At 49.9% G+C, this 21,906-nt stretch overlaps 1 protein-coding gene across 1 annotated transcript; it reads right to left on the bottom strand.

The window, feature by feature from the left end:
* Positions 1-2,256: 2,256 nt before the first annotated feature.
* Positions 2,257-13,518, bottom strand: SSC4D (scavenger receptor cysteine rich family member with 4 domains). The gene is made up of 11 exons (XM_074345898.1): positions 13,221-13,518; positions 11,021-11,219; positions 9,587-9,622; positions 9,030-9,335; positions 8,218-8,295; positions 7,104-7,418; positions 5,962-6,039; positions 5,315-5,389; positions 4,887-5,198; positions 3,947-4,015; positions 2,257-3,287 (listed from the first exon to the last, which is right to left on the bottom strand). Exons 2-11 carry the CDS (start codon positions 11,184-11,186, stop codon positions 2,971-2,973), a joined length of 1,752 nt encoding a protein of 583 aa, XP_074201999.1. The 5' UTR covers positions 11,187-11,219; positions 13,221-13,518; the 3' UTR covers positions 2,257-2,970.
* Positions 13,519-21,906: the final 8,388 nt, after the last annotated feature.

Raw genomic sequence — 21,906 nt, 5'->3', positions numbered from 1 at the left:
AGGTGACAAAGTTCTGAGTGCAACAGGTTGAGTTTCAGGAAAGCACAGGGCACTCAAGTCAGCATTTGGATTATTCTGTTTCTCAAGGGCAAAAGCCCTGACTTACTTATCTGTGTGCTCCCAGTCTCATTAGGCCCTGGCCCACAGAACACCAAAGTGTGCAGAGAACCACAGAAAACAGCAAACAGAGCCAGCCTTGATAACTGACTGGAGGACAGGTTTCACGGAAACCCCACAGGGCAGAGAAAAATTTAGGAGCCTGAGTGTCTCACTCAGGATGGGCTAGGTTATGCTGCTCTGATAAACCAACCCCCATCTCCGTAGTTTACAACCGCAAAGATTTATTTCTCACTCACTCTACCTGTCCAACTTAAGTCAATGGAAGCTTTCTTCAGGGTGGTCCTGACTCAGGGATACAGGTTGATGGAGCCTCTACCAGCTGGAATGTCACTGGCCACCTTGAAAGAAGGGAACTTAGTGAACTGTGCTTGGATCCCTGAAGGCTTCTGCCTTGGGGGACATTTCCACTCACAGTTCATTGGCCTAAGAGTGTCAAAGTACCACACTTCACTTCAAGAGGACAGGGAAGTACAAATCTACCATGTGCCAGGGAGGCGAAGAACTGGACACGGTTGGTGCCCAGAATTAATGAGAATCAAGAATCTTAGCTTCTAGTGGGGGAGGGTATAACTCAGTGGTAGAGTGTATGCCCAGCATACATGAGGTCCTGGGTTCCATCTCCAGTACCTCCATTAAAATAAATAAATAAACCTAATTACCCCCCCAAAAAACCCCAACCCCCCCAAAAATAAAAAAGTAAAAACAATTTTTTAAATTAAAAATTAAAAAAAAAAAAGAATCTTAGCTTCTAGTCCTGGGTCTACTGTGCAATCTTGGGCAAGTCATTTGCCCTCTCTGAGCCTCAGTTGTCACTGTCTGTAAAAAGGGACACTAATACTTCCCTCAAATGTATGGTGGAGGGGCCATTCAGGCTAGGCAAAATCTGAGTGTGCCCTGTACTCACATCTAGGGGCTGCAGGCGGGCAGAGAGGGCATCCCTGTCCCTCTGCCTGACTCCCTGAATTCTTAAGCATTTTCATTCCTTTCACTCCTCAAGCCCTCATTCCTCCAATGACACAGTGGGTCACAGAGAGCTCCCTGACAAATGGAGACAAAACCAATACTGCCAAGAGCTGATGGAGTTTGGAGCTTAAGTGTCTGCCTCACTCTTGGCTGGCAGCCAGGACTCAGGTTTGGAGCCTCTGGGAGGCAGACTAATGCTCTCCTCTCCAAAAATGCCCATGTCCTAATCGCTGGAGCTTGTGAATATGCTACTTTACATGGCTAAAAAGATTTTGCAGATGTGGTTAAGGACCTTGAGATGGGGAGATTATCCTGGATTATCCAGGGGCCTAATAAAATCACAAGAGGTCTTAGAGGATGGAAGAGGGAGGCGAAAGAGTCAGAAAAGTAGATGAGATGATGGAAGCTGGGGTCAGAGTGATGCGATTGCTGGCTGGAAGGAGGTTATAAGCAGGCATGGAAGGCGGTAGACTCTAGAAGCTGGAAGAGGTAAGGAAATGGATACCCCCCGGATCCTCCAGAAATACCATCCTGCCAACACCTTGAATTTAGCCCAGGGCAACCCATTTCAGACTTGTGACCTCATGAACTGTGAGATAATAAATCTGTATTGTTTTAAGCCACTAAATTTGTGGTAATTTGTTATGAAAGTGATAGGGAACTCATATGGAGCCTGTGGGCTGGATGTGGAGGGCTGGGACTTGATATCAGACAGTTGCTACTGGCAAGTCACCCACCCTGGAGCTGAGAGAGGCTCTGGCAGGATGCCCCACTTCTCTCTGTCCATGGAGCTCCAGGTGAGGTGCCCTAAGAGCAGCCCCTGGGGAAGCCCCAGTGCGACTTTACTCTCCCTCATCACCCTTTCTGCCTCCTCTCTTCTCTTCTAGTGACTCTACCAACTTGCTACATGACCTTGAGCAGACCCCTTCCATTTGCAGACCTAGGTTTCTCTATACGAAAAAGGAAAGTGGGGATGGGCTAGGGGACCCTCTGGGGCCTTCCAGGCCTGATGCGGTGAGTCAGCATTTCCAGGATGTGATGGGCCTACTGAAAGCTCTCTGATGATGCTTGTGAACTGCCTTCCATCCCCAGGCAGGTTTCCTCCAGAGAGCCCTAACCAGATTCTTTCCTGCTACTATAAACAGTGCACTTATGCCCAAACACTGACCTCAGTTAAAAGACAGGGGGGACAATGTTTATTGACTTGGCACCTATGAACTGGTGGCTACAGGCCCCCAGGGTTCTTTGCATCTGCAAAGTGGAGGTTCTGTGGTGGGAGCAGCGTAAATCAGAGATGCTGGTTCCAGCTGCAGGGAGGGGCCACTGTCCCTGCTTTGGCCCCTCCAGTCCCCTTGTCCAGCCAAGCACCATCTGAGTCTAGGCCCCCTCGGAGCAGGCCAGGGCCACGACCCAGGTTCTTCTGCAGCCCCAGGGAGTCTAAGGTAAGAGCTGTAGGCCTCTCCTGCCTGCCCTCTTCTTGGGGATCTCAGATGGGTGGGGGGAAGGAAGATGCCCAATTTACAGAGAGCCCCTGAACCTCCTGGACCAAGGTCCAGGAAGGCTGGGTTAGGGGTGTTGTAACAGGAGTCCCACCAAAGAGGAAAGTTAGGAGTTATTCCCTTCCCACTATTTTCTGTTTTAGCTGAGCAGGAAATGGGAGCTTTCATTGAACTGGGCCCACAAAGAGGATGACATCCACTAAGTTGATGGAGTAGAGCCAGGCTCTTCCAGGCAGGACCACACCGTCTGAGTAGGCTCTCTCCCAGGTAAGGGGAGGGAAGGGCAGAGTGAACTGCAATTGTCACAAGAGGAGGACTTCCTGGAGGAGGAGGGACAGGCTCCAGTAGGCTCCCAGAAGAGTTGGTCTGCAGAGTGGGCTGGGTCAGGTCACGATGGTCGGCACAGGACACTGGCATCCTCACTGTGGTCACAGTTGTGGGCATCCCAGCGGATGTGAGAGCAGAGCAGCAGGGCACTCTCGTCCCCACGGCACTTGACATTGTCCAGGAGGATAGGCCCACTGCCTGGGCCAAAGTGGGCCTCACCAGGGGCTGCCAGGGCCTGACCACAGCCCAGCTGGCGACACAGGACACCAGCTGCCCGCAGGTCCCAAGCATCATCGCAAACAGTACCCCACCGCTGCCCTAGGAAGAGCTCTACACGGCCCTCGCATCGGTGGGCTCCGTTGGCCAGACGTAGGTGACCTGTGGGGAGACAAGGCCTGGGGCTGGAAGGGGCTGGCCCAGGACAGGCACTCACTCTCAAGCTAGGCCAGGGAAGGGTAGACAGAGGAGGCAAAGGGCGGTGGTTTGGGACACAGCACTGCCCTGGGAGCCACTGGATAAGGGCAGACAAATGAGATTAAAATAGGATGGGCATCAGTCTAGACTCAGTCTCAAGATCAGAAGAACATGGACAAGCCTTTGTGGGGTACTCTGTGCATGCTGGGAGCTTCACATCTGCTCTCTCCTTAGTCCTCTGTTCACAATCCCAATACCTCAGCCCCAGGGCTGCTCTCTGTAAACGGTGACTGTGTGCCCTTAAGGTCATCATCATCTTCCCTACCCCCTGGACTCCCCAGGCTAAAGCCTGAATTCTCCCATTGCTCTCCTCAGGTCAGGAGCCCCATCCCGTCATTTTGGTCCCAACTCTAGAAATCTCTAGATCGCTCTACCTTAAAACCCACCTCTCTCTTTCTGGACATCATACCTCTATTAATGAGGCCTGAGACCAGCACAAAAGGACAAAGGTTCCAGGATCTGGTGCATATCTGCTGTGTAACCCCAGGCTGTGCCCTCCCGTCAATCCTGGTCCTTCCTATCCTGATGCCTCCACCACACTCTTACAGGCTGTGGGTACCTACCGTCCCTGGGCCGAGGAGTGGGAACCCGCGTGGTCTCAGAACCATCCTTCTGGACTAGCTCATCTGGGCCTGCTCAGCAAGGACAAAGAAAGAGGTGGCTGTCACATTGGGGAACTCACACCTTGTGCCAGGTCACCTCTTATCCTCCAAGGAAAGCCTGATCTAGGGTCAGAGAGGACTTCACAGGTACCCACTCCTTGGAACAGAAATGAGGGTTGTGCTTGTTTCATCCTGGGGCCCAAAGCAGAACACTTTGTAGCCTAGCCCTTCCTGGTCAAGGCTACCAGGGCAGCAAACAAGGGTGAAGATACCAATTCCCATACCAATCAATGAAGAGACGCATTTTAAAATGTGTCACACCCTGCAAACACTCCTTTTCCACTGACTCCTCCCAAAGGTCCCACGCTTGCTGCCCGAAAGCTGATAAACTCTCTCTGCTAACTAGAGCTTCCCAGGTCCTTGATGTAGTAAAGCAAAAGCGCCCCGGCCACGCCCTTTACAGACTCCTACACTTAAACCCTGGCCTTCGGACTCTCACCTCGGGCCCCGCCCCTCACTGCCGCAGAGCGCGCGCCCTCCGCAGGCCCCGCCACACTCCCTTACTGCAGAGGGCACTCCCTTACTGCAGAGGGCGCTCCCTTCCCGGCCCCGCCCATGCCGCGCAGCCGCAGAGTGCGTCGGTGATCGAGCTCCGCCTCTCTCTGCGGAGTGTGCGTTCTCTTCGGCCGCCCTCACGCAGCAGAGCCGCAGAGTCCTCACGCGCGACCCCGCCCGCGCCGCGCTGCGTGCCTACGCACGGCCCCGCCCATTCCTCAGAGCCGGCCTGGTCCCGCCCGCGCCGCAGTTAGCGTCTGCGCGCTGCCCCGCCCGTCTCTCAGCTGTCCCTCTGCCCCGCTCCGGCCGCAGATCGCTTCTATTCAAGAGCCTGCCACGGCCTCACCTGAGCAGAGTGCGCCCGCATCCTCGTGGTGGCCACAGTTGTGCTGGCCCCATCCCAGGTGGAAGCAGTCGCTCAGGCGGGCCTCCGTGCCGGCGCAGCCTACGTTGTCCAGCAGCACCGGGCCGCGGCCGTAGCCAAAGTGGCCGAGGCCTGTGGCGCCCAGCGCCGGTCCGCAGCCTGCCTCGCGGCAGGCCACGCGCGCGTCCGCGAAGTCCCAGTCATCGTCGCACACGGTGCCCCAGCCCCCGGCGTACAGCACCTCCACGCGGCCGCGGCACGGGCCCGGGCCGCCGACCAGCCGCAGCCGCCCGCCTGCGGGGCGCACAGGCCCGCGGCCAGAGGGGCTGGGCTGGGGCTGCTGGCTCCGGGGCAGAGCCCCGGCCCCACCCTCTCCCACCCCTCAACGGAACTCGGGCACTGCCACTTACTTTTCTTCCCTGCGGCCCAGGCGGCTGTGGTGAACAGTGCTGGCTTCCTGGAAGGCAGGGCACCAACTCCTGTAGCTGCGGAGACAGGGCATCTAAAGCATTTAAAGAGGACAGGGAAGCCTTCTGGCCTGCAGCAGGGCACAGGGCGCCTACTGAGATGCCCCCACTGAATGTACCACACCTGCACCCCACACTCAGCCTCAGTCCTAGAGTCACCATGTTGTCTGATGTGGTGGGGGTCATCAGGAAACTTGAATGGAATGAACCGAATCCTGTTTCCAGGCATTAGGCTAATTTCAATCCAAATGATAGTTCCAGCCCTAATTCCAAATGTACTTATAACCTTCACTCAACTTTCTCCCAAGGCTTCTCAATTTCCAATCTCAGCACCAACCTGAATTTTATTTCAGTTTTGAAGAAATCTCTTACTGCCTCCTCCCACCCTGCTGAACTTTTCATTCAGAGCTCTGGATTTCATTCTTGCTCCATATGCTCATCTGTTCTCTCACCCACCTCTTTACCATCTGGCCAAAAACCCTGGCTTGCTATCCCAGGCCTCTTCCCCATGGATCCAGAACAGTCTTCCCAATTCCCAGCCCTGCCCACCTTGCCCCAACCCTTCCAGCCTGGAGGGCTGGGCTCCTTACCTTCTGGCTCTGTATGCCATGCCCAGTCCTCTCTTGTGGCTGAGGGTGTCAGTGCTGTGAGAGTCGGGTGGCCCAGGACTAGTGTAGGAGAGAAGGAAGCAGGGTCAGAGGCCAAGGTTTTGGTTCCTGGTCAACCTAGGGCTGCATAGAGGATGGAAGGGTCTCCTTCTTGGAGAAGACAACAGATTTTACTTCCAGAGCTGGGGGCTTAGCCCCAGCTCGGGTCCAAGGAGGTCTGCTCCACTTTACCAGTTCTCATAATTTATTTGTGCTGCCTAGGGGTACAATGGACAGTTTATACGGGGCTTTCACTGATGTGCTTTCATTTCTCTCTAATGTCCTCAGAAGCACAATGTGTGTCCAAGATGGGAAGACAAAGAAGGTCTTCTCACCAGGGAGGGCCATGCTGTGTGTGTCCTGAGGGGCTTGCAGAACAAAACTCATTATTCACATCTTACAGGTAATGTAAGACTAGAAAGGGCAATGAGCATGCCCAAGGCCACGCAGCAAGGTTAGCTGAGGCTTTAGCAGTGACCATTGGTAAGGCTCTGCCTCACTGGGCGTCAGCTTTCCCTTCTGTGAATTGAGGAGGATGATCCCTGGTTTGATGTGAGGCATAGGCAAGCACTTTATATCTGGTAGAGTGGAGTCCATTTGTGAAGTGCCATTATTGGCCCTATTATCCTCTTTGCTCAGAAAACCTCTCAAAGCGGGAGAGGGCCCAGGTGAGAGGAAATACTATTAAAAGATTAGCAGGATTACAGAGGGCTGTGTATTGCTGGGGACATACCTGGGTTACAATGAGCGAATTCTAGAGTATCTCTGGAGCGATTCTAGAGTACTATCACTTTACTCTGAAGTGTTCCATGAAGAGTATTTAGAAAGTGCTAGAAAATTCTGGAGGCATTTTTGCAGTACTGTTAGATAATTCCGGAGTTTTAGTGGGGTAATACTGCAGTATCACATAGCTTTGAATTCTGTCACAGAGACTACTAGGATTTTCTGAGGCACTTTTTTCTAGAGCAATACCGAGAAACTTAAACTAATTTGGGTACCTTTTTCGAGAGCTCGGGAAGGCAGTCAACAACCCGGTCCCCGCTGGGTCCTGGCCCCGCCCTCGGCCCCACCCCCGAAGCCCGCACCTGCGCAGAGCGCGCCGGCGTCCTCGTGGTGGCCGCAGTTGTGAACACCCCAGCCCAGGCTCAGGCAGGCTGCCAGACGGAGCTCGCCTCCCTCACAGTGCACGTTGTCCAGCAAGATGTGCCCCGTGCCGTAGCCGAAGAAAGCGTTGGTGGTGGCGGCCAGGGCCGCCCCGCAGCCCAGCTGGCGGCAGACCACCGTGGCGTCCGGGAGCCCCCAGTCATCATCGCACACAGTGCCCCACAGGCCACCGTGCAGGATCTCCACTCGGCCCTGACACGGACCCGCACCCCCGACCAGGCGCACGCTGCCCTCACCTAGTGACGAGAGTGGGGAGTTGGGGGGGGGGAGCAGGGAGCATGTCCCACAGGGCTTTGCTACCCAGCGCTTCCAAAAATGCACCCAACCCAACCCTTTTCCACAATGCCCCAGGTCCCCTGCATACCCACAGTGCTTGGTCCCCCAGGACCTAAAACCCAGGAGGAGCTGCTCACCCACTTACCCTAAAAGCACTGCCTCCTCACACTTTAGATTGGGGGTGCTTTGTGAGATCTGAGGACAGATCCCTATAACTGTCACTTCCTGCCTAAAAGCAACCCTCCCTGGCCTTATCCATGCTCTCCTAACCATCTGTGATGTGCTGCTTTTCTCGTTTACTAATACAGTGAAAGCCTTCTCACCTTTCCGGGTGCAGCACCAACAACTCTTCCTCCAGGAAACCCTCCCTGAGTTCTGTTGAACGGGACCCTCTTCCTCATCTCGACTTCCTTGCCTTTTTATCTGTCCATCTTTAAGGGAACTTTTCATTTTCTTGTTCCACATCATTATCAATATTCTATGTATATCTTACTCTCCCATTAGATTAAGCTCCAGCCCCCACCTCTCTTATTTTCTCCAACCTTATGCTATATTTATCATCCCACTGGAATGAATCCTCTTTCCCTATCCAGAAGTGAGCAGCCTGAGGGGGTGCAGGGGGCAGGGTGGGATGAAGGAATGACCAAACTCACCCGTCAGTAATCCCTCTCTTCCCGCTGCCTAGGGTAGGGTGTAGGAGATTCCTCCCTGGATCCCTCTCCTAAGGTGCAAGTGGTCCCCCACATTGGCCTTACTTACCTTTTCCATTCTGGAGAGTTGTAGGGGGTGCCCTGCTGGTTGAGACTTTCTTTGTTGGGGGCTGTGTGGGCAAGAATTCTGGGAAAGAAGCAGGGTGGAAGGGAGGAGGATATGGTTTTTTCTGATCTCCATCCTCACATGCAAAGTATATGAGGGGCAGAGTATAGACCCCTAAGGTACCTGCCTTCAGGGCCTCTGGCCACACAAAGGGTCAAAGCTGGGAACTCTTGGGTATGAGAGAAGGGGCCACCCTTCCTGAAAGCAGTAGCTTTAGAGGAGTTTGCTTTAGAGGATCCCTTTTAGTTCTTAAAGCAGCATCACATCACTTGAGAACTTGTTAGAGGTGCAAATTCTCAGGTTCTCCTCCTCTCCCACCCCTGACCTCCGCCGACCTGTAGAATCAGAAACTCTGGGAAGGGGCCACATTCTGTTTTACTGAGCTCTTCAGCAGATTTTCTTGAAAACCAGAACTACTGCTCTCTCTCACAGAGATCTGTTGCAGCGCTATATTGAGTGGGCCTTATGCTAGTGTTGACACCCAATCGTCTGGTTTTAAAAATGGGAAGGGGGCCCTGCTAGGACAGTCAAGACCCTCAATGGAACTAGTAATGCTGGTTTTCAGCAGAGGTCATGCAATTAGTGAGAGCACAGCAGGGGCCCAGTCTCCTGACAGCACCAGGCACTGCAGCCACTGGCTTGGTCTTCTTCATTGAAACAGTCTCACTGCTGGGCAGTCCCTTCATGTAACTAGCCTGCAGTCCTGCAGCCTGCCAGTCTGTCTGCCCTTCCAGATCACAGCCTGTTCTGCTCACCATCACACAGGACTGCCACGTCCTCATAGTGAAAGCAGTTGTGGACACCCCAGCCTCGGCTGCCACACTCGCTCAGTGCAGCCTCCTGCCCGCGGCACTCCACGTTGTCCAGCAGGATGGGGCCTCGGCCCTGGCCAAAGGCAAGGGGCCGCGGCACAGGCAATGCCAGGCCACAGCCCAGCTGACGACACACCACGTTGGCATCCACCACGTCCCAGTCATCGTCACAGACGCTGCCCCAGGAGCCGCCATGCAGGACCTCCAGGCGCCCCCGGCAGCGACTCGGGCCCCCCACCAGCCTCAGCTCTGTGGAGAGGATTGAGCTGGTACAAGGGGGATCACTGGGCCCAAGCTGTGGGATACCCACCTTGGGATCAGTCCCTCCTGGGCCTTATTTCTCCCTTTCTGTAAAATGGGGAGATTGGAGCAATCCCTTTGGGGGGCACCTACAGTCATAGAGGGCTGGTTAGTCATTATTCCATGAGGTCTTCTGTCTGAGCATCTGCGTACCAGGGGATGGAGGCAGGGGGTAGGAACAGAGGGGCAGGGGCACCTACCTGGAAAGGGCAGTGAGGTGGGCTGTAGGGCACTGGCTGGAACAGAGTGAGGAAGAGCATTGGCCCCTCAGCCCCCTCCCTTGGCTGCTGACCCTGGGACAAGCCTCCCCTCCTCCCCCATGGTCCTCCCCCTCATACCCCCTCCTCCTGACTAGCCTGCTTTTTCAAAGCCCCTGACTGCCTCAGTTGGCCTCCTTGCTTCATCCCTCACCCATTGGTCCGTGGGCCACCCCAGAGAGCTGTGCCTGAGACACAGATCAACCTATCTCACTCCACTGCTAAATTCGTCAGACTCCCCTTTTCCTGCAGGAGTCCCAGACCCTAAGCTTTGTCTACAAAGCCTACCAGGATCCTCTAGCCAGCCTCACCTTACTTCTTAATCTCCCATCAATCTGTCACCAAGTCTTTAACTCGGCAGTCTCCTCTACTAAGCCTGCCCATTACAGCCCTGCAGATCTAGCCCCCACCTATGGGAAGCCTTCCTGGAGCCCTCAGCTGGAAGTGCACTCTTTTTCCCTCTGAATCCTTGGGAACCACATACCCACCCCTTTCCAGGCCTTCTGCCCGGTGATGTGGCCATGCCCGTCTCATCTCAGTTTCCCCCATAGCCTGTTATTCCCCAGATGCTCAGGAGACCTGCCTTAGGTGCGTAAATTAACTTTGAGATTCATTACGATTTCCCTCCAAAGACTGACCGATATTAAGGCCTGCTACAGCTCTCATGTATGTACATCCCAGGCACCGCACTCATTGCTTTGTGTGGCCTAGCTCCCTTCATCATTAGGACAACTTGTGAGGTAGGTTGGATTTTGTGGAAGGAGAAAACTTCAGTTTTAGTGAGGGAAGGCCACACAGCAAATAAAGGGTGGAGCTGGGACTCCAACATATATAGCCACACTTTTCCTCACCACACAGTTCTGGCCTCAGAGGGAAACTGGCTTAGCATGAGAGATTGAAAACCCCTTAATAGCCCCTCATCTGTACACAGGGTATTAGTTCTGACATATTCACATACACTACCTCACAGAGCCCTTACAACCTCTGAGGCATGTACTTGTGAACCCATTTTACAGATAAAGAAACTGAGGTCCTGTTTCTTCTTTCCTATGTTAGGATAGTCCCTCAGTTGTTTGATTCCATCTGTTCCACCAGCTGGCTTTCTACCAGTTACTGGTGAGTCCACACCTTTTCCCTCCTTCTCTATTTCCAATTTCCTAACTGCCCATACTCTGTGTGTGTTTAGCCTTCACCTCTAGCACTGAGCCTTCCATTCTCCCAACTCAGACCCTTAGCCTTCATCAACCCTGGGCAAATATCAGAGCTGGAATAATGTTGGAAACCACCTCATTTACAAACCACCCCCTGCCATGATTTTACAGCTGGGAAAACAGAGCCAGAAAGGGGGAGGTTCAGGGAGGTGGGGAGAGCACTCACCCAGCGGCAAGAGGAGGAAGAAGGACAGGGCTGGGGGGAGAGGGGGAGGGGCAGTGCTCCTGTCTCTGGGCCTCCACCCCTGGCTCTTCTCATCAGGCTGGGGACCAATTTGCATCTCTGCTTCCTTGTGCATCCAGCCAGTGGATGGCCTTTCCAATGGTCCCATCAAGGGGTGGTGGAGAAGTCACAGCTGGAACATCTGGAATTAAAGTTTCCAAGTCACTTCTTCTAGCTGGAAGGGCCCAGGGAGACCTTCAGTCTGGGGGAAGTGACATTTCCACTTGGGTTCAGTATTCTGAGTGGAGGCAGAAGCTGGAGGATGAGAAGGACAGAAGCACAGACGGAAACTGCTCATTAGGAGTTAGGTCTGGCTGGAGCAAAGTGTATATGAAAGCATGTGATGGGAGATGAGGTTGGAGGGTTGTCTGATCCCAAACGGAGATAGGTCTGCACAGCTGTGCTGAAGGCTCAGAGATTTTCCTCTGGGGCAGCACTTCCCAAAGCAGGGTACTGTTGTCACTGGTGGTAACCCACATGATTTTAGGGGGAGATGGATGGACAATTACTGTTTTATTTTCGTTTACTTCTTTCTTTTACAGAAAAAAATTTCTATTTATGGCAAAGGATTCTGGCTTTCTATTTATTTGGAACAATGTAAAGTTTCTCTTTAAAGTTAAATTAAATCAGAAAAAAATGAGTCAATTGAAAAAAAAAATCAAGGAAATATGGTTCCCAGGAGTCCCAATATTGTAGGGCTGGGACCATAAATGCCATTTAGGATGCTCTGCCCTTTTGGGGTGGGAAGCCCTTGAAGATGATTTTTTTCAATTTCGGATTGAGGTATACAAATCCAAAAGTGCGTAAACTGTAAGTGTAGCGCTCAGTAAACAAATTTACACCGTGTAACCAGCATTCCAGTGTGTGGACAATGATTAGATGGTTGGGGGGAGATGGGGGCTGGTTTAGAAGATGGGTCTGTTTAGGATATACCAAGAGTGAGGTGCCTGGGGACATGGGTGCCCCTCTCAGCAGGAATGCTCCCCCTCCCCCCTGATCTTTCCCTGGCTTTGCCTCCATCCTGGCATACAAACAGTCTGGTTGGGAAGAGGATGAAAACCTATCTGGATGTGGACACAAGGTTTTCAATACTCCATTCACGGGGCCCAGTACAGCCCCCAGTGGAATAATCAGCTTTTGTCCTCATGGGGACAGCTGGGAGATGGGAGTTGAGAACTGTGAGGAGGGGGAGCCATGGTCCAGTCTTTGCTGAGGGGTCCATAATGACCTGGGCCTGCCCCTTTCTCCCAGGTCTTAGGGCCACCCACCTCTCAGGCTGCTGCTGGGACACTGGCCCCCCAGGTAGGGAAGCCTCTACTATGTGAGTATGAGGACACACAGCTTCTAGGGAACTTGGCTGGAAATCCTGAAGCTAACCCCCCATCCTCTGCCACTCTGTCCCAGGAGTGAGGGAAAAGGATCCCTGATCCTGACCCCCACTGACCTCAAGTCCCAGCTAGCCCCAGAACTCTCAGTGGGTCTCATGGGGCCTGCCTTACCTCCCTCCAGCTCAGAGCTTGGCCCCCAGGTCTGCTCCTGCCTACCACCGTGGGAAGCTTGGTCAAAATGAGGCTTAACCGTTCCCTGCCCTCATGGATTGTGGCCCCCTAAAGCTCCCATACTCCCTTCCCACCCTGTAGTAGTGCACCTTGTGCCCTGAACTGTCTCCTTACAGTGCAGGGCAGGCAGCATATACAGTGGTTACGAGCATCAGCTCCACCATTGACTAGCCTTGTGAGTTCACCTAGCTGAGCCTCATTGTCCTCATCCGTAAAACGGGGCTAGTAATACCATTACCTCTTGCAGCTGTTGCTAGGATACATGAACTCAAGTTTATAAAAGGTTCAGCCCATGCCTGGCCCACCAGAAGTGTGGTAGCTCTTACTATGATCACTGTTTCCCCATCGAGAGAGTGGACCCTGGAGAGCAGGGACCAGATCTTCTCCATCAGTAGCCCCTGGCACAGGGTGGGTACTAAGGAAATGTAGAATGACTGAATGGAGGTTAGGGCCGCAGAATGCTCAAACTGAAGCAGTCAGAAGGGGCCCGTGAGATCACCGAGGACAACTCCACATCTGACCTGTGGAAAACTCGCGTAACACACACTCACTCACACATGCCAGCAAAAGTGAAGAATTCATACCTGGGGTAATGTTCTAGGCTCCTTCTGTCCCTTCTTCTGTCATCAATCCAAGTTCAAATCACTTTTTCTGCCCCCAGAAGTTTAGGAGGGGGAAGGATCCCCAAGATGCAAAGCAACACAGACCTTTCTTCTTCTCTTTCCAAAGCTGGGAGATGAGCAGAGGCAAAGTCCCCGTCCATGGAGCTGGCTGGTGGCCCCAGCCTGTCCCCACCCGACCTTAGGGGCAGAGGGAAGCAAAGGGAGAGTGGAGGTGGCCTGCAAGGTCTGTAGCAACCCTTGAGAAGGGGCACCAGACAGAGGAGGCACTGGGGATGGGGGGCAGGCTTAGACTCTCAAGGCCACGCACCTCCTCCTCCTCCTTCCCTCCACCCCAGGGCTCAGGTTTCAGAAAAGCCTGGGTAGGTCTCCACCCCTTTGCAGGGCAGCCAAAAGCATCCTTGATCTCCTGCGACAGCCCTGATCCAACCCTTAGTTCTTTTGCCCGGAAGCCTCCTAACTATATTCTGACTCATGTCCCACTCGGGGGTTTGGAAACATGGTCGTGGGAGCCAGAGTGCGGGCAGTGGGCTTCCCACGTTGGCAGGGCCTCTGATTTTGCTACTGATTTTCACCTTACTGTGGTTCCTCTTGAGTGTTGGTACCTGTGGGACTTTGGGGCTTCTGCAGTTATAGGTGACAAGAAGTGGCAGGTGGCTTACTCTGTAGTTTATAGCTTCAGTCAAGTGCTGTGCAGGAATTTGTACCTTCTGGCCGGAACCACCAACCCTCAGAGCTGGAGGGGACCCTTGGAGCCCCTCTAGGGTGGTTTCCAAGCCTGGATGTGCATCCATATCACCCCTGGGGAACTTTAAAAATATACAGATTCCTGCCCCATTACTTCTGCCCCAGATATTACGATCCAGCAGCTGAGGGATGGAGTCCTCCCTAAGAGTGTATGTTTGAAAATCTACTGAGAATCAAACAAGTTTGGGGGCCAGGAGTCTAATCCAAGCTGCAGCTGGGAAAACTAAGGCCAAGAGAGGAAAATGGAGACACAGCCTATGTGCCCTTAAAGGACTTAGTTTCCTGAGTCTGGAGACTGATCTTGCTTCCCACTTTTCAAAGAAAATTCTCAGTGGGGTGGGTATAGTTCAGTTGTAGAGCACATGCTTAGCATGCACAAGGTCTTGGGTTCAATCCCCAGTGCCTCCAATAAAAATAAATGAACTCTTTTTTTTTTAAAAGAGAAAATTCTCTGGTGGGAGGTCTGCCATCACCTCGCTCCCAAACCTACACACCCTCACGTGTCTGCACCCATCCCTCCTTTCCTCCTGCTTCCTTCCTCCTTCCTGGGGCCTGAGGAACTGCTCCCCCGCAGTCCAGACCCCATCTCCTTCTGCCTTCTCAGGGACCTCCCTCTCTCCATCTGTGCATCTTCTCTCTTCCGCATTCAGCTGCTCTTTCCCAAACGGATGCTTCGTGTGGGGCTTCTAAGCAACCTCTGGTCTCTGTCATTTAAAGCAAACAACAGAAAATCCTTTCAACCTATGTCATTTGGGTCCGCAGGCTAGAAATGGCCGGGCCCTAATATCCCTACCGTGCTTCATCACCGGCTGAGGTTGCCCGGGAAGAGTGTGCTTTTGGCTCAAAGGCTGCAGTAGATCTGGAAGGTGCTACAAATGGAGGCTGTCGCTGACTGCATTCCTCATAGCTTATCAGCAAGTTCTCCGAGGGAGACCTGGGCAGAGCATCTGTGTGGCTGCCACTGGCCCCCACGCCTCTGTCCAGCTACTGCCTCACCCTCTCCTCCCCATCACAGCCAAACTTCCCCAAAGAGCTGTCTGCTCACCCACCTTCATCTCCTCTCAGCTAGCTCCAATCAGCCTTTGGTCCTTACCATGCCACAGAAGCAACCCTTCCTCAGGTCAACAGTGACTTCCATGTCAGGAGATTCAAGGGACAATTTTCATTCCTTCTTTTAGTTAGAATATGACCACTGAAACTGCAACAGAGAGAACCTGTATTCATCAGTTTTTGTTATGATAGCATGTATAACAAACAACCCCCAAATTGCAATGGCTTGCAACAAACATTTACTCTTCTCACATGATTCTGCACATTGACTGTGATGGCCTCTATTTCAGGCTGTGGGTTGGGTTCAGGTCTGCTCTGTGTGGCCTTCATTCCAGGACTCAGGCTAAAGGAGGAGTAGTTACCTGGGACACGCTCCTCATAGAGAAGAAGGCAGAACACCCAAAGACCAAGCAAGCGCATTTACAGCCTCTGCTGGGTCATGACATATCCCATCTGCTCATGTTTCATTGTCTACAGCAAGTCATATGGCCCAGCCTGTTATCTGTCAGTGAGGCAGGGAAAGTATGTCTCTCCCATAAATAGAGAGGAGAGAGTGCATATATGCTGAACAGTAGTATAACCTACCAGAAAACAAGAGGCTTAAACAATATCCAAATTTATTTTTCTCTTTCACCTTTAAGTGCTGGCAGGAGATCCAGAGCTTATGACTGTGAAGGACCCAGATTCCTTCTCTCTTTTGCTCTTCCACCCAGGGCTTCCTTCTCATGGTCCAAGATGGCTGCTCCATCCTCTGCTGTCATGCTTTTATTTCAGCCAGTGTATCAGTCAGCTTGGGCTACCATAACAAAATACCATGGACTGTGTGGCTCAAACAATAGAATTTTATTTTCTCACAGTTCTGGAGGCTGGAAAGTCCAAGATCAAGGCTGGCAAGGTTTGGTTCCTGGTGAGAACCCTCTTCTTGGCTTGCAGACAACTGCCTTCTCACTGTGTACTCACATGGGTCTGGGAGTGCTTTTTGGTATCTCTTCTTATAAGGACACAAATCCTAGCAGATCAGTCTCACTCCTATGACCTCATTTAATTTTTTTTTTTTAACAATTTCACATTTTGTAGGGGGAGGTAATTAGCTTTATTTACTTATTTTTAATGGAGGCACTGGGGATAGAATCCAGGACCTTGTGCATGCTAGGCACACACTCTTGACCTCATTTAATCTTAATTAACTCCTAAGGTCTTATTTCCATATATAGTCATATTGGGGGTCAGGGTTCCAACATAAATTTTGGAGGAATGCATTTGGTCCATAATAGCCAATAAAAAGAGAAAGGAAGGACACACAGGACACACAGAAGTCATGATCCTTCCCTTTAGAGGCACGAACACGTCCCTTCTGCTCTCTCATGGCCGGAACATCTTCTCATGGCCATAGCACAGCTAAGAATCTGATTACTGCATAATAAGGGAGAGAAAATGCCAGAGAACAATGTCAGTTTCTGCCATAGTCCTTGTGTCACTTGATATCTCAGAAGTGTTCGATACTCTATTATTTACAGTGCTCTTGGCTGCAAGTAACAGAAAATGCAAATCAAAATCTCTCAAACAGAGGAGTTTTTATCTCACTTAATAAGAAGTCCAGAGGTAAAGCCATTTCAGGATTGGTTAATTCAGTGGAGTGACATCATCAAGGACCCAGGTCTGCTCTGCCACCATCAGCAAGTTGGCTCCTCCTTTTGGCTAGTTTCCCTCATGACTCAAGATGGCAGACTCAATTCTGAGTATGTGATGCATATGACAATGTTCAGAGCCAAAAAAGAGGAAACATCCCCATCTTGTGTCCTATTTTAAAAGCTAAGAAGACTTTTCCCAGAAAACCCCCAAGAGAAATCCCCTCTAGTCTCACTGGCCAGATCTAGTAACTTGTCCATTACAAAGTATGATTGACAAGTGAAGGGGAGCCCTAGGCTCAGCCCTAGTATTTTCCTCCATCCATATTCTCTCTCTAGGAGACTTTGAACAAGCTCTGGGTATATAATTTGTTGGTTTTGAGTATAGTCACAGTGTTGTGCAACCATCACCATCATCTAATTCCAGAACATATTCATTACCCCAAAGAAACCTGTACCCATTAGCAGTCAGTCCCTATTCCCCCTCCCTCCTGCCGTTGGCAACCGCTAATCTACTTTCTGTCCCTATGGATTTGCCCATTCTGCACATTTCCTATAAATGGGAATGCAGCCTTTTGTGTCCTGCTCCTTTCACTTAGAATAGTTTTCAAAGTTCACCCATGTTGTAGCATGTATCTGTGCTTTATTCCTTTTTATGGCTCAGTAATATTCCCCACCCCCAGTACCTCCATTTAAAAAATAAACAAATAAACCTAATTACCTTGCCCACCAAAAAAAAATTTTAAAAAACAAAAAAACTAAGCATACACTTACCATACAACCCAGCAATTATATCCCTGGACATTTATTCCAGAGAAATGAAAACATGTCTGCACAAAAACCTATACAAGAATGTTCATAGCATGACTGTATCTCAATAAACAGAATTCATTATGGTAAAAAAAAGAATGTTCATAGCAGCTTTATTTGTAATAGCCTGTAACTGGAAATAATCAAAGCATACTATGTTAGGTAAATGGTTAAACAAATCATAGTAAAGCCACTCCATGGAAACTTTTCAACAATAAAAAGGGAACAAACTATTGATATCTGCAACAACTTGAATGGATTTCAATGGCATTATGCTGTGTGAAAAGAAGGTAATCACAAAAGGCCACACACTATATGATTCCATTTATATAATGTCCTTGAAATTACAAAATTATAGAGATGGAAGACAGATTAGTGATGCCCAGAGTTTAAGGGTTGTGGAGGGGAGTGGGGCAGGTGTGAAGGAATAGCACGAGAGAGATCTTTGTGATGATAAAATCATTCCGTATCTTGATTGCATGGTAATTACAGAAATCTACACATATGATAAAATGCTAGAACTCTACACACACATCGTACAAATGTCACATTCATGGTTTTGATATTGTACTACAGTTACATAAGATGTAATCACTGGAAGAACTCAGTGACAGGTATGCGGGACCTCCCTTTACATTTCTTAGCAACTTCCTTTGACTCTACAATTGGTATTTCCAGAAAACCCATTTTTTAAAAAGTCTCAGCTGACTTGCAGGAACAAAACAGCCTAATACTGTAAAGTCAAAGCAAAAAAATGTATGCACTTCTCAAAATCATCACCTTGAGGTGTGAAAATGGATTGACAAGTGGTTTTCTTGAGAAACTGCAGGTGCCCAGGGGTTGATTCACTGATTTACCTTCTCAAAGATCCTTTGGAAGCAGCGGGGCATGGCTTGATAGTAGGAAAGTCTGGTGTGCAGTGTGTGAGTGGCTTCCCACTGGGCCCCCACATTCTGGAATGTCTTTCCCAAGTGGAGCACCTCTTCCACTCCTCAGCCCCCTGGGAGGGTGATAATACTCAAAAACTTTGATGACTCCTTTTAGTCAGTTACGAAAAGACTTCCTCATGCACTTCTAACGGCTCTGCCTTTTCTATTCGCTGGAAATCGGTTGCACTAAGTCTAAGTGTCCACGTCACCATTCTTCCCTGGTGTGTTAATCCAGGCAAGGTGGCGGAAGCTGGACTCCACTGCAGCCTGTGGTCGGGAAATGTCTTCTCATTGCGAAATGTGGTGCACTGTGACCAAGTGCAGGTTTCCACAGGACACGCAAAAGTGAAATCAGAGGATAGAAGAGAAGTGCCCAATATTTTTCCCTAGAGTCACTGAAACTTCATTCTTTGATCTTTCTATAGACAACGGCAGGGAGCATGTTTGGTGATCAGTACTGAAGGAGAGTTTTGTACAATCAGGCCATTCTGTTTATCCAGCACTTTCTTTCAGAAGCAGCCTAAGGCCTAAGGGCTGCCAAGGCAGAAACATCCCAAGGGAAATGCGCTCTATGTTGGGCAACAAATGGCCCAGAGGAACCTCCTGGCAGCGGCTGTCATATTCTGAGAATCAGGCAGAACCTACAGGCCAGAAACTGCATTCTTTTTTTTTAACGCAATGTTTATATTTTATTCTTAAGTGGCAAATATATTTAACAGACCATTTACCATCTTAACTGGTTTTGAAGTGTGCAGCTCAGTAGTGTTGAGTATATTCACATTACTGTGACAGATCTCCAGAACTTCATCGCTTTTAACTAACTAGTCCCCATTAACTAACTCCCCGTTCCCCTTCCCCTATCCCCTGACACCCACCGTTTTACTTTTTTAGGGCCTGTAAATGTGACTACTCTAGGTACCTCATATGAGTAGAATCACACAGTATTTCTTTTTGTGAATGCCTTATTTCACTCAGCATAATGTTCTCAAGGTTCACCCATGTTGTAGCATGCGACAGAATTTCCCTTCTTCTTAAAGCTGAATTATTCCATTGCATGAACGGACCACATTTTATTCATCTGCTGAAGTCATCCTCAATTCTTTTTCTTGCATCCCAGTATCAGCATCCATCCATCAGCAAATCTTTTCAGCCTTCCCTCCAAAATATATCCAGAGCCCCACTTCTTATATCCTCATGCCACTCTAATAGAGCACTACTACATTGCTCAACTGGGGTGATTTCGCCCCTAGTGCGCCTGGGACAACTTCCAGGAACATTTTTGGTTGTCACAACCGGGTAGATGCTGCTAACCATCCTAAAAGGCACAGGACAGGCCTCCACAACAAAGAAATATTTGGCCTAAAATGTCAGTGGTGCTGGGGTTGGGTTGCAGGAGTAGCCTGGTTGGTCTCCCCGTTCCCATGCTTGCCCCTCTAGATGTATTCTCTGCATAGTGACTAGGGATCCTTTTGAAAGGTAAATCACATCCTGTTATTCTCTTGCTAGAATGCCTTCCCATTAGAATGAGCTGGAAAAGCCCTTAAGGCCCTTCAGGAATAGGTTCCTGGCTGCTTCTCTGAGCTCACCTCCAACCCCTCCCTCCCTCATTCATTCTGCTTCCATCACTCCAGCCTCCTGGTCATTCCTGGAACAAACCAAGCCTGCTCCTGCCTCAGGACCTTTGCACTTGCTCTTGGCCTGGAGATGTCTTTTCCCAGATGTTTGCACAACTCACTCTCCCGCCTCATTCAAGCCTCTGCTCAAATGTACCCACCCACTCCCACCCCCCCCCCCGCCCCGAGAACGTGCTGTCCTGACCGCCCTCTCCAAGTTCGCCATCCTCATCACTCTTCACAGTCTTGACTGGTCCAGTTTGAAAAGTCTGCTGTTCCTGTAACTCTAGTTCCACCCCCCTCACTGTGGAAGGTGAGCAAGGGGTCTAAACACAGTCAGTCAAATGCACACAGCCTCTTGGAAAGTGTTCAAATAGTCTTTTGCTTCTGGTTCAAGCAACATATTCTGTGCAGACTGACTCTGAGAAAGGCACACAGTGTGGAGACTTTGACTCGATGTCAGTGTGCACAAAGCGGCCATTCCCAGAGCTGGCAAAGAATGTGCCTCAATGGTGACCTAGAACATGGATTATAGTCCCCTTTACTGGGTTAGCGAGGACATCAGGGATAAGGAGTCTAAAGGCCAGGTGTCGGGGAGGCAGGCACGTCCGCAGAAGGTTGCTGGGAACCTGGGAGAAATGAGTTCAAGGGCAGCATCTGTAAAAAGTATAAACACGCATGCCTTTTGACCCACAAATCCACTTCTAAGAATTGAGCCTACAGAAATGTCAAGGCAGACACGGAAATAGAGATGTACAAGAAAGTTCCAGTTTGTAACCACTAAACAATTGCCACCATCTACATGTTTAGCACGAAGATGTTAGTTGGATAAATTGTGCTACATCTGTATTCTATTCATCCATCAAAAAGAATGAAGTGGTTTTCAGCATCAACAATACCCTCTACGTCTTATGAGAAAAAGCAGGTTGCATAACATAGAATATGATCCCCATTTTAAAAGTATTTTGAAAATAATCTCTTTCTTTTGGAATAATCTGAGATTTACAGAAAAATTGCCAAAATAGTACATGGAGTTCCTATAAATTCTTCACCTAGTTTTCCCCTAATGTTAACAAGAATCTTATACAACCACGATACATTTGTCAAAACTGAGAAATTAACATTGGTACATTAATATTCACCAAACTCCAGACTGTATTTGGATACTACCAGTTTTCCCACTAACGCCTTTTTTTCTGTTCCAGGATCCAATCCAGGATACCGCATTGCATTTAGTAAGTGTATTTTTAAGTGATTATATTTGCATAGAAAAATTGTCTGGAAGGATCTACAAACTGTTAACAATAGCTGGGGGTGGGAGGGAGTGCATTTCATTTTCTCTTTGGATAGTTTATCTTTTAAGGTAATTTTTAACACTCTGTGATTTAAAGCCAAAACATTGTACAAAATATCCATTTTTTCCTTAGCTGTAATCAAAGTCACCCACTCAGTCAAGTGGGCTGTAAATTTTGTGTACCATTTATTTGGGGGGGGGTAATTAGATTTATTTATTTATGTATTTATTTATTTTAATGGGGGTACTGGGGATTGAACACAGGACCTTGTGTATGCTAAGCATGTGCTCTACCACTGAGCTAGACCCTCTCCCTGTCAGTCCTCTTCTTGGGTTTTTTTGGTTTGTTTTTGTGTACCATTTGACATTTAATAATGAAATAGTGAAAAGTTGCCTGCATATCCAGAGCTGCTTGTCTTTTATTACCCCTTAATCTCTTTTCACCTCTCCCACTGCACAAAAAAAAAAATGTGCCAAATCTCAGCCCATCAGAATCCCTCCAGCTAAAGTCTGGCTACAGAATTAATGAAATAGCAATGGTGTCAGTAGTGCGTGTGTGTGTATGTCTGCCAAAGTCCA

Source organism: Camelus bactrianus, chromosome 18, assembly GCF_048773025.1.
Source record: "Camelus bactrianus isolate YW-2024 breed Bactrian camel chromosome 18, ASM4877302v1, whole genome shotgun sequence".
NCBI classification, from domain to species: Eukaryota; Metazoa; Chordata; class Mammalia; order Artiodactyla; family Camelidae; genus Camelus; species Camelus bactrianus.
This window is presented reverse-complemented; position numbering and strand designations above follow the sequence as displayed.

What these genes read in the sequence shown, in the direction of transcription:
- SSC4D (XM_074345898.1), bottom strand. Translation starts at nt 11,186, where the DNA reads ATGGGACCATTGGAAAGGCCATCCACTGGCTGGATGCACAAGGAAGCA. An exon ending in ATGGCATACAGAGCCAGAAG is followed by an intron (nt 5,390 to 5,961) that starts GTAAGGAGCCCA and finishes CTGTCTCCGCAG; the next exon opens with CTACAGGAGTTGGTGCCCTG. An exon ending in CTGGGCCGCAGGGAAGAAAA is followed by an intron (nt 5,199 to 5,314) that starts GTAAGTGGCAGT and finishes TGCGCCCCGCAG; the next exon opens with GCGGGCGGCTGCGGCTGGTC.